The 13,304-nt window shown below is 40.4% G+C and overlaps 1 protein-coding gene across 2 annotated transcripts in view; it reads left to right on the forward strand.

Moving 5' to 3' along the window:
- Positions 1-54: 54 nt before the first annotated feature.
- The window catches only part of ahcyl2b (adenosylhomocysteinase like 2b), a gene marked incomplete at its 3' end in the record, with an annotated part of 44,894 nt that continues 31,644 nt past the window's right edge, over positions 55-13,304 (forward strand). Inside the window, exon 1 of one of the 2 annotated variants that reach the window (XM_079551305.1) lies at positions 55-429. In XM_079551305.1, coding sequence (XP_079407431.1) covers positions 112-429 — 318 coding nt within the window. In that variant the 5' untranslated portion in view covers positions 55-111. The remainder of the gene's footprint in view (positions 430-13,304) is intronic. The other variant, XM_079551304.1, reaches the window with a different exon arrangement.

Consider the following 13,304-nt stretch of genomic DNA (forward strand, 5'->3'; position numbering starts at 1 on the left):
AGCGACCATAACGCACTACAAAGACCACAATGCACCTCGGCGCGTTCGCTCCTGCGCGCACGTCCGCTCGCTCTATCTGTGTTGGAAAAAGGACTTTGTGAAACTGCGGCGATGTCAGTTCAGGTTGTGGCAGCAAAAATGGCAGAGGTCGATCTCAAAGACATTCCCAGCGGCAAAGCTCTGCCGGCGGATTCCCCGGTGTCTCCCGCCACAGAGGGTAAAAACATTGGCAAAAACGAGGCTAGCTCCTCCGCCGCAATGTCCCCCTCAGCGGAGTCCTCTGCGAAAGCCGGGGAAGGACTACTCACCCCGAACCCCGGGAAGATGCCACAAGCCTCGGCTCTGAAGCGCACGGACCCGCAGCAGAACGGCGGAGAGGCTTTTGTCAACCGGGACGGGACCGTGGCCGAAGCTCCGCGGATGAAAAAGGTGAGCGAACATGTCTTTTTTGTGCTTGTAAAGGGCCACGATCGGCTACCACCTCCCCGCATTGGAAGCTCCCAAAAGCTGTATATCAATGCTAAAAGCTAGCTGGTCTTTAAACCACTTAAACGGCTCAGAAACTCAAGATAAAGACACCGATCACAGTTTAAACCTTCGCGGATGATGGCTTTCCTCAGGTCGGTTGGTATTTTTATTAAAATCTCAACTGACACTCTCAACTGACACGGTTAGATGATCCAGATATGGTCACCTAGTTACGACCGCATGTTTGAGAATTGACTTGATATCTATAATCTATAAATGTATTTTTCATTCACACCTAATGATTGCCAGACTTATGTCGAGGCTTTGACCTTCAAGTCTCCAATCGTGATTTTTTTTTTTTTTTTGTCATCTGCTAGAAGCAACAGTGTCTGTAATGAGCAGCCTAAGGACACGTGGAAAAGTCTACACGCACTGATTCGCGTGTTGGCCGCAAACTGACGGAGTTGCTACTTAGTTTTATTTTGGTCACAATCATTGAGGTCACAATTGTGTTTCCTAAATATAGAACCTTAAAGCGTTGTTTCTGACCGGTTTGGTCACAAAATAACTCTACCAGCGAGTTGTGTGTGTGTTTTGTTTTGGGTTTTTTCATCATTATGATACAATGTTTTCAGATACTTTGTTAAACAGATTATAGTTACTTGGTTCATGAAATTGCTAGGTTGCAGGTGACATCACAACATTCTATAGGCCTATATTTTAATATATAGAGGAAAAATGATTTTTGTTTTTAAGGAGATTTTTGGTCTTGTACAGAGAGATCATGGACCCAGTGACTGATATTAATGATCATTTTTGTAATTCATCAATTTTCTTTTTTGCTACGACTTGTGAAAGTCTAAAGCTGTTAAAGCTGGGGTGCCTGATTTTTCCCACACAAACTTTGACTTTTTTTATTTGGCCCAAACTTGTTTCTCGCACTCACAATCCCTCCTGCATGTCCAAATTGTTCTAGCAAATTGTTTACATGCTCGTTTCACGCAGTTTCAGCAGTGGTAAAGGGGTGACCAGTGACCACCCCTAAAAAATCACTCATTTAGAGTGGTATTTCTATCTTCTATCGCTCTATAAATAATTAGGACAATTTAACAATATCTGTTTTTTGCTGTTTACAACTCACCCTGAGGTGGTAAAAACAAATTTACTTCAAAAGTCAGGTACCCCAGTTTTAATAGGAAAAACTGGCTCCTGCCCCCCACCTGGTCCTGTGACATCATCACATTCTGGAACCTGCAATCCAGCAATACCTTGCCTGATCATTGTTGAAGTTAAATATTTAGTAGTCGTTAGGGCGATCCCGATATATTTAGGTTGAATATCAATATACGATATACGTCCCGATATCTTTTCCACAAAGTGAGAGCTGTGAAATGAAATGTTAAGTCAAAGTTAAAGCCAAATACGAGTAGATTTATTGAAAACTCACTATAAAATGTAAGCATAAACACATAGAGTTCAGGAAATTCCAGTTACCATGGAGATCCGCCATCTTTGCAGCTGTTAGCATGCATTTACATTGACAAATATTAGCTAAAAACAGTATAAAAAGTGGAGAAAATAGCCGTGGAACAACGCCGTTAGCTGCTGAGTTACCACTGTTGAATGCATCTATACACTGTGATGTCCAAGTGTTTAAATGTGAACAATAACTCCAGTATTTTAACTTTTCAAATCTCCAATAGTTTATTTATAGTTTTTTTACATTTAACCAAAAAAAATGTCTTAAATAAGAATAGCCTATAAAATAAATAGTTCAGCATTTATATATGAAGAGATTACAAAATAAAGTGCTCAGTTTAAGATAAACTTTTTTAAAAATCAGCTTGAGATGACCCGTTTCTTTTTGTTAATAGCCTATCTGAATTTAAAATATCCTGATATACGCGATATGCTCTAATTCCATATCATTAAAAAATATATCGATACGTCTTAAATATCGATATATCGCCCAGCCCTAGTAATCGTTAATAACTCTGGACCATTTTTAAAGTTATCATTAGCCTGAGAGCACAATGACAGTACATGAGACTTTATGATCCTATGACTTTGTCCAAATTCATATGGCATGATGTAAACTGCTCGGGGCTGGCCTGACCCGCTCTTGATGTGGCTTATCTATTTGAGTTTTGATTGCGACGGAAATGGCTATGAAGGCCAATGTTCACGGATGGATAAGAGGTGCTTTGAGGAATTGTGTTGCTCTATTCCTGAGCCAGAGATATTGTGTTAATAGATGACAATGATTGATTGATTAATAGGCAATAGAGCACTTTATCTTCAGTGTGTTAACAATGGGCAGATCAAGAAACTGATTTCCTTTTGTTTCATGGGTTAACGTTGAAATAATATAAGTTGTTTTACATTGTGCAAGCAAGTTTAGACTCCAGACGTTTATTGCACAGAGCAGATGTCTAGACCTGCTTCGATCAAAAACAACGTAGGAGAGCATAACATCTGGAGTCGGAATACAAGACTGTGTGATCAAGTGAAGAAATGAGTTAGATTTTCCCACATCATAGTTGTATTTATTTAATTTTATTGAAAGTTGTGCTACTGACAATGCACAAAATGATGTTTATAGTGTGGTTCGTTATTCTCTCTGGGACCATCATTTGCTTCTTTTACTTTGCCTCATTTAATGGTGAAAACCCCACATCTTATACCCGATATATTAGTTTGTTTCTCTAATAAAACCCCTGATGCAAAAAACTACTGTTAACCCAGAGAACAATAAAGTGGATTGCAAAGAGGTAGGAACGGGGTGATCACTGCTTCCTGTCGGCCAGTTGGATGAAGCTCTCCTTCAAGTCAGCTAGATTTGTTTGCTGTTTTTTTTTTTTTTTCCATCTTTCTGAGTTGACTGTTTGCTGATCTCTCCGCTCTGTTTTGGGCCGATGTGATGCTTCTAAACTGTAAATTGTGTCAGTGTTGAACTGTGACAGCAGGGCGCACAGGGCTGATTTATTCAGGACTTTGATGTTTAGTAAGTACTTCAGAAAAATCAGCAGATATCAAGACTAAAAACTTTAAGTCAATCTCTTATGGTTCTGAAATTACAAGCCAACGTCTGATTCTGCAACAGACTAAAACATTTAGTTTAGTTTATTGACTTTATTTGACAGGGACCATGTACAGGAGCATTAATATGAAAACATGCTTTGTACCAGGCTTTAGCTCTCCTCTATACCCGCCCCCTACCCTTCTTCTCAGATATGAAGTTTAGTTGTTGTTTGATTTCTTTTATGCTGACATGTCGAAGTTCCCAGAAAATGTTTCACATTCAGACAAAATCTTTTTAAAGTCTTTGCATAGTTTTAGTGCAGTTGGAAGTTTTTTCCATTCCGAGATAGTTTTAAAGGAAAATGCCGACTGTCCTAGTGCTGTTTTTCGTTTTGTTATGGCACATTGGCCATTGACTGTTGACCTTGTTGTTCTGACCATCTGATCAGAGGTTAACTGGACAAACCTTTTCAGTGGTCGAGGTGCCACATTATTATTATTCTTGAATAGTAACTTTATATTGGCTGACTTAATTATGTATTCAAAACTGAGCATTTTATATTTGGTTAATATTTCACAGATGATACCGTCATGATTTCCAGTCTAGAATGCTAAGCACAAGCGTCCAACTAGGGGCTTTGGGCGTGATTTTTGAAGCCCGAGAAGCATCCGGTCTGAACGTGGCATAAGTGCTGCTAATAAAGGGATTCTAAAGGTTTAATTGTGGATTTGTGGCTTGTGACCAACATGATACACCAAAGAGTAAGTGAGGTTATGTCATTGCGTTGATGTAGGTTTTGGCTCCTTGTATTGTCAATTTCTTATCGATTTTAAATGTAAACAGATTACATTTTATTGTATGACATACCTTTTTGATGTTTTTAAAGGGACTATAAAGAGTTTAAAAATGTTAAACTAAGTATTTTCCCCCTACATGTTCCAGCCATGTCCTAATGTGTAGAATGAGCCCAGACCTGTTCACCACAAATGCCGCTAAAATCCTGCACTCAAAAAGGTGTTAATTCAGGTCCAAAGCGCCGTCATGCACAAGCTTAATATAGAAGCTGCAGTTACGTGTAAGACCTGAGGTGGCAGTAGTGAGTATAAAAATGACCGAAATGACTAGTCCCTTTTAAAGCTCAGTCTAGGATCTAAAGTCATGCCAAGTTATCATATTTTTTTCTCCTTTTACTGTAATTAAGGGGTAGGTTTTTTTGTTTGGTTTTGTTGGAAAAACCCCCAAACACAATTGTGTTAAAATACAGAGCGTCTGAAACATGTGGTTTTCCTTGCGATGTTTCTCAGTTCCCCTGAGGCCTTGAAAGTTGCGGGGTGACTCATATCATACAATAGCCAATACTGTTGGCCCGATATATCGGCTGGTCCATAAATTGGTCGACCCCTACACAGAATAGTTGCACACTATTCAAAATAAGCCTGTAAATTCGGTATTGGACCACAAATATCCATATGGGTCGGGCAGGCCCTAAAAATGGGTGTGTAAACGTGGTCTCTGAGCTAAATGCTTAATATTATATACTTTTACATAGGGACTGGTTTCACCATTAACGGACGAGCCTAAAGTGCACCTTTGCTTGGGACGTTTCTCTGATTTCTACAACCTTTTACAAGCTCATTGTTTATGTTCGACCATTTTTGATTAATATTAAACTCTGCATTTGCCCAATCGGCCACTTTTATCCACAGGGACAGCACACAACAGACTCGGCTTGTGCTTGCACATCTGCTGGACTGAACCACTTCAGCAAATGATGCAGCTGTGGTGGACGCAGCAGTGATGTACGGGCTCTTTAATCCATGTCTTTATCATGCCGCCGCTCGAGCGGATTAAAAGGCTTGCTTTGTGTTGTAGGTGGTTGATGATGAATTTGATTGTGACCAGTGTATCTTAAGATAATTTGGAACAGATGGCATTAAAAGGAAGTTTATCTTTGCCAGAGTTTGGATGTCGGTCTTGTTAAGTGTATTAAAATGTTACTGTAAAGGTTGATCACTGTAAGTTTAAAGCAACGGCATGAAAATTTCACCGAATAAACAGAGTAGAATACAAGCATTTCTTTTATTGTTTTAAAATACCGAAAAAAAAATCCAACATCTTTGTAATGTAGACTATAGGCTGCCAAATGTGAGATTTAAATGCGTTGGGCCCCGTCTCTTACATGTAATGTTACATCATGCGATAATCTGGTCTTCCTGATGTCTCACTGCTCCGTTAGCGTGTCCTGTTGTGGTTGTGCTTGGTTTAGCTCCGTATACTGCTCTGCCAACATAACGCCATAATGCCCTTTGTCTGCCATTAGACGTCTGAGCCCTGCAATTATTATTCTAGTAATTTTTGTGGCATTTAGAAAGTAGATTAAAAATCATCACCCATCAGGAAGTCCTTTTAATAGTTCCTTGAAATAACCTTCAATTTGTGTGTGTGATTCTTTGGGCATAAAACAGACTGTGCTGAATGTACTGTTCAATTCAAAAGTAGCACCCAGGCAACATTAGGATATGTAAATTAACTGTTCTCTGTAGCTTATTTATTGCGTTGTTTATTTTAAGGATAATTGAAAACAGCAATTTTATTATTATTAGGCCTGAGCGTCATCAGCCGGCCAGGACTACAGGTGGACGTTACAACCTGATACAAACCTGGTACAGTGCATCTCTCCTTTCTGAGGCTAATGGCTGCATCTAAAAAGTGGCTAGATAGCTCCTTTCTCCTTCTTCCTCCTTTTCCTTAACCTTTCAGGCGACGTCATGCGGTCGACCTTGAGAAAGCTTTAGCTTTTAGAAACAGGGGCTTCAGCTCAGGACAATCAGAACCTTCCTAACCCAACAGAGGGAACAACCTGAAAGTCATAGAATATACGCTCCATATCCTTCTGCACTGCAACACATATAACGATAATTACCAACCGGACACATATAATCTGAGCAGTTGCACAAATGTCAGAATTATGTGTTAAATAAACAACTCTTTATCAACTGCACTGTTCAACTATCATTATCTCTGAAAGTTTCAAACATGAACCACTGCGATATGAAACTACACAAACTGAGTGATGATGAATAAACTGTTTCCTCCTCAACCGCTGCTACAGCTCTGTCATAGAAATAACCTGCTCTGGCCAAATATTGCACCAAATCCTGTCCTGTTGTTCACCACAGACGGCTGCGATCTGTTCTTTCACAGCGGACTACATGCAAATGAGCCATGTGGCTTAATTTTTGTTCTTGTAAAATATAAACAAAAGTGCGTAATGTTGCCATAAGTTCAGATTTCCTCATGTAAAACTTTTAGATACTGCATGACTGCTTTATACTTTAATATATTTAGGATGTTGCTCATATGAATTGAATTGAATGAAACGTCACACAGCAAACCTGTCACTTCACACTCGTGTGAAGATCGGCCGAGTTTGGAAACCTTCGGGTGGCATCGCAGTGGCTTGTGGAATTCAACTTCTTAGCTCCTTTTGGGCTGATGAGGAACATCCTGAGGTTCCTCTGCCGTAGTAGGTATTATAGGAGACATACAGCTCCTTCCCTAACTACCTCCTACTTGCACTGGCACTTTTGCACGCTCCTTGTCATGGCTAGCGTCTGAATCTTACGCTTTTGTGCAGTCGACACTGTGCCTGTTCAAGTAAATGAACTCAACTAAAACACTTGTTCATTTTGTGAGTTTGACCTTGAGACCATGCTTGAAGGAGTTTGTCTTATGTTCAACTGGGCTGCTGCTGATGTCGGCTTTTGCTAGTTACTGAATCATCGAGGAGGAAAGCCAGGAAGACTGACCACATTGCAGGTCACCGCTCAGGTCAGAGGATTCACTGGAGAGGGTGATCATCACTTCAGAGCAAGGCGCCACAAATGGGTGAGGCAGTGCTGTGGATGAGAATTCGATATTTGATTATAGAAGGTTCTCAAACAAGATAACCAGTGTAAAATGACCATCCTATTACACGAACCGGAATGCTATACCATCACTATAGCCCATGTGAACCTTATTGATCATGGAGCTCACTGCTCAATTGACTTTATTGAACTCAATCTACAGCATTAGCATTGCTAGAAATGGGCCTAAAATCAGTAAAAACTATACAAAGATTCCAAAACATGCCTGTTGATGATGGCCAGCTGAAAGGACTCTGGGACTAACAAGCTGTGATTTATTTATTTATTGGTTTATTTTGTCGGGACAGTGTTGATGTTGTTGAACACGCCACACCAGATTGTAGCCTTGGGATAATTTCCATTAGTCGTCCCTGCATCCTCAAACACACTCTCATTCATCCTGGCCTATTGTACATGTTTTAAGTGGAAGAAACTGGAGTGCTCGGAGGAAACCGACAGAGGCATGGGGAAAACATGCAAACTCCACACAGAAAAGCCCCGTCTGGCACGAGGCGAACCACTGTGCCGCAGGTTCTGGTTAAATCTGAGATTATAACATCATTCTGCACCTAATTATAGGGACTAGTTTTGATGATTTACTTTCCCTCATGTTGTTTTCTTACTGTTGCTTAACCTCATGAGAGCAAAGTACCAATACCTTTCCATATTGGGATCTCTTTTAGAAGTTTTAGTATCAATTAGCATCTGGACATGGATTATTTTGAGTAACAACCCTACATCCAATCGGTCTGGAGTTTGACATTTCTCCATATAACAACATGGCAAACTTAGCCAGATTCCCTCTCTCGCGCAACCCCAACATGTATCCGCATCGCAGTGTCCAGTTAAGTCCAATTTCCTGCCCAGTCACTGCAGCTGCCCGCTCAGAGCCCGTATATACCCCATTGAGTTTCAGCTTTCTCATTAACTCGCTCATTCTTGGAACGGAGTTGAGTATCGGGCAAAGGGAATGAAGAAGCCAATCATTCTTCCCGGGGTGTGCTCACAAGGCTACAGCGCGGTGTGAAATTTTAAACCTTTTCACTTGGCTAAGCATTTAATGAGTGATTGAACAGCACATTCACTCGTCTAGCCAGCACAGTTCTTACAGAGTGTATATATCTGTAATGGACATTGCACAGGCTTTGCAGCATGACGGGGAATGTGGCACTGGCTCTACACTTGATCAGGGCAGCGATACAAAGGGCCAGCATTGTGCGCAAAAAAAGTGCTGCCTCACCAAAGGGCTCTCACAAAACTCGCACACATCCATCCATCTCCCGATTAGCACGAACCGCACCGCTAATAAACAAAGGAAAAGCACAGGCCTTTTGTAAATTTCAACCGTTCATTATTACTCACTGACCTCAACGTTAGGTACATGTGGTAATGCTTGTTTTGAAATGGCTCATAGTGGTTTTTATCATTAAGCAGATGTGTGGCTATTCTGTTTGTGTTATCTGGCAACAACTAAACTAAATATCAGCCCGTACCACATTGCAGTTCTCCTCCTAAACCAGAGGCTATAAAGGGTATAAAGATTTGTTTCACTCTACTGGGCCACTCTGGTTTGGGCACAAAGACCATTTATTGCAATTTGATTAAGCACAAAGTATTCACTGCTTATTCTGTGGTTTTCCTTTTATTTGATTTGGTTTGGCTTAATGACATAACGGCGTCCAATCCATAGAAATCATTTGTTGATTTGTTAAAAGTGGGACAAAAGGGACAAAGCGCAATCATGCCAATGGGAGAAAAAAAAAAAGTCATGAGTTGAGCAGAACAGATTACATGCCATGAAATGAAAGCAAATGGCATGGTGTACTTGTTAATAAACATAAAAGCATGATTTTGCAGACGCACTAATGGATCAGAGCTAGCTATGGGCTGTTGCATGTGGCTGAGAGGACATCCGTAGGAAGTTATAGATTTGTAGCCAATTCACTCGATGGCAGTGCCCATTAGTTTGATCGGGTGTGTGGCTCTAAATGGCAGTTCTTTGACCAGGCAGCGAGAGCTGAGGTCACAAAGCCCGGAGGCCGTAAATCCGGTATCCCAGTCCGGGACACTCTTGCACAACTATGGGAACCCTGATCCTGGTCATGCTATGAGATACCAAACTTGGTTTCATGAATCAAATGTTAAAATTGCCAATGTAGAGATTGTTGTTTCAGGAAAAACAACAAACAGACTTGGTCATAATATTGATGGCGTGATCTATTGTGATATAGTGTTATATGTGGTGTTCATTACGGCTAAACATGACTGGTCAGTGGTCATCCATCATTCGAAATAGTGTAATGGTGCTTGGTTGACTAAAATAGGTTCAGAAGTCATCTTTTCCATAGAGAGTTTACATGTTGCGCTCATACTTTGGGTTTTCACTGGGTGAGATGTTTCCTCAGCATCAACATGAACAGAACAACTGATCCTAGGTATTCCTTGTGCTTCTTGCTCCAGATCTGGAGAAGGGTCCTTGGCCTCTGCACTCTGTTTGGAGGAACATTTTGGAAGATTGTCTTTTTATGTCTAGTCATTTAATCATAAACCGAGTGCTCCTATCCAAACTGTTGAAGTGTCCCACATCGGAGAGACATAATCTTGCAGCTCTGGCCCTCAAAGGGGCAGAGGTCTGTGGAAGTGCTGTTCTCTCCTCTCTGTCCCCCCTGTATATCCGGGGCAGGTATAGGCCAGTTTAATCTGTAACTTGGCCCCATCATTCATTGGCTCGTCTGCTCCAGTATCAGTGTACCAGGCCTTACACCTACTGCGCGTCTTCACTGGGCCATTGTTCTCTGTAAATGCTTACTCACTGTAATAACAGGTCCTTATGGGCTTTAAAGATCTCCTTGAAAGGGAAGATTTCCAATCAGAATTACAGCTCAGAATAACATCAAACCTATGTAAGAAAGTAAACTGTTGTGTTGTCGGTAATCTTACTAATTATTCTCCAAAGCATATCTAGAACTAGAGAAAAATATTTTATGTGTTTGGTAAAAAAGATTTAAAAGGAGCTTGATATAGTTCTAAAGAACGGCAAACAGAAACATTATTTCACAATTTGAAAAGCAAGGTTATTCATTTTTTTCTATTTCATTTTACAGCCTCAAAAGGATCATACTGAAAAAGATGACACCTTTTGATTTATGATAGAAATACACAACCAAAAGAGACCTTGATAAAAGTACTACCTTTTGTAATTTAAATTACTTGTTCTGTATACTTTGAAGTATAATAACCACCTCTTGTCTCCTGGATCTGTAGCCTTTGAACACCGATGAAACTGGTGACAAACTGGTTGCTTTTCTGCCTGTTTTGCTCTCATACTTCAGGAATCTGTAAGCTCCTGCCACCTGCTGGAATATTGTGAAACATTTTGAAATACTGTTGCCAGTAGGGCTGCACGGTATTGAAGTAACTTGCGATAGCGATACGGCCGTGCAATATGGTGATAACGAAATTATTGCGATATTTCACTGAACCATTTTAACACAATGTGTTCCATTGCATAAATATACACAAATTGCAAGTAACTAGTTTTTCAGGACCAACACAAGACTAAAATTGACTAAGAGAGACTAAAATTGAACTAAACTAGGAAATGTTTAACAAAAACTGAACGTTTACACATTTGCAAAAAATGTTGTCAATCTCAGTCGGATGACTTTAGTGATGGTGCGATATATTGTGGCTTTATGCAATACACACATTGCATCACCTAATATTGTGATAATATATTCTATGACAATATTTTTTGCGATGTAAAAAATGTGCTCCTAATGACCGGCTCGACACTATTTTTTACGGTGAGTCATCAAACAATCTATTTGGAGGACCTATTTCAATGTCGTAGTTAAAGCAGTACAAAGTAACTCATTGCCCTAGAGGCCATAAGTGCAACTGCAGGTGTCGTAGCATGTTGTGGTTTTTTACTCATTAATTGTCCGTGAGAGAGAGGTATATTGTTCATCCAATTACACAAGAGATATTTTTGTTACTCAAACTTCGCTTTAAATACTGTTTAAGCAGCGCTAGCCCGCAGTTAGCTTTGCCCGTTAGCCTGTTAGCTTCTTCTTCTAGCTTCCATTAGTGTGTACTGTGTATATTAGTGTGAGACACCAGGGGGAGATGAAAGACCCTCCCAACTATCTCATTAACACTTGTATTACCCCCAGAGGGACTACGAAAAGGATTTATTATGGTAAACAAGTTACTTAGTACTGCTTTAACTGCCTTCAGTCAACATCTTCATGGAGATGAGCTGGAAACATCCCTGCTCCCAGTAAAGTTACACGTGAGGTCTTTAGAGAGGTTAGTTGCTTACAGCAGATCATTTTTTACGTGTTTTCAATGGTAAATGTATCTGTATTAAGATGCTTGTATTTGATTCTATTCAAGGTAAATTCTTAACACAGTGTGGCTTTAAAGAAGTAAATGTATTTACCGTATTAAGCACAGTTTACATTGACATTTTAGTTTTGTTAAGTATCTACTCCGTCACAATAAGCCATGATATGCACAATTTTGGAAAAAGCCCCACTGCAATTTTTTCATGCTTTGTTTAAAAATCAAAATTCGGTTCACAAAATGTTAGTGTCTGCAGAGAAGCCTGTTATCAACATCCAGCCCGGGGCACTCCACATGTCGTAGTTTGTGCTGGCACGGGTTGGTCCTCCGGTAACGTGCGTGTGGTTAGAGTAAGTGCCGAGTGCATTGTGAGAACAGTGGAATCGTGACTGCTACTGTACAAGTGCTGTGCATTTAGTGGCCACTTTAGCACTCGTCCCTGTGTATTTGTCAGCAGGGCACTTCTTGCATCACAGCACCCCCGGGCGCACACGCTGCGCTCACATGTACATACACTGGCACACTATAGCCTCTTCCTACTCTCTCCTCTTACAGTGGTCAGACTTGTCCTATAGGTTGTGTATAGGAAATCCCCCAAAGCGCAATCCTCTTGTAGTACGTCTGATCATGTTGTTGGCCTTTATGTCCTGTCTACTGCATGGAATTGAAAAAGCGAATGGTTAAGAGTGCAACATGGTACAGCACACATGAACACGAAAAGAACAGTTGACCTCAGATGATATTTCTTCAGGACTTAACCATGGCCGCATTAATATACAGTTTTTTGTGCTGTTTGTCAGGCCTATTAAAAAAAAAGTTTCTGCTCAACAAGGTCATTTTGAAGCGAGAGCTGCCAAAGTGAGGTATGATTCATGAATACGTGGATTATAGCATGTTGTGTCAAATAAAATGCTATGTAGCCCATTGTTTTACATACTACTAGGATTTTACAATATCGGCTATCAGCTGATCTAGCGCAGAAAAAAGCAGATATTTTCGGGTTCAGAAACAGAAATGATGGAGACTTCCTGTTTTTTGCGTCAGTGCTTTAAAACGAGTCCTCCCACAGCTCCCTAGGTGAGAAACATCGCAATGAAAATTGATTAGCTACAAATTTGTTAAACAAAAGTTTCCCTAAACCTCTGTCAATATGGACATGCTGCATGTCATATTGAAGTGCAGAATATGGAGAATTCAATCGCTGAGTTAGTTTAACCTCCACTATCGTATTTTTGATGTGTGCGCTAAATGCCGTGACTAGTAGCAATATGCTAGTGCTAACGACAACTAATCAAAGCTGGGACAGAAACTATGATTGGATCACCTAAAGTAATCAAATAAAATTGGCCTGTGATTTATTTGTTTTTACAGGATCATAGACCAGACATTTGGAAATATCGGTCAAAAATATCGGCCGAGCATATCGGCATCGGCCAATAAGCAAATTCGGCATCTCACCGAGCGCAAAGCATGCTGGTCCAGGTTAAAAGTCAGGACTACCCAGATCGTATCCCAAACTGTTAACATGGTCGAGTGTGACACAGATATTGAATATTTTG

The sequence above is a fragment of the Gobius niger genome (genome assembly GCF_951799975.1).
Source record: "Gobius niger genome assembly, chromosome: 2".
Lineage (NCBI taxonomy): Eukaryota > Metazoa > Chordata > Actinopteri > Gobiiformes > Gobiidae > Gobius > Gobius niger.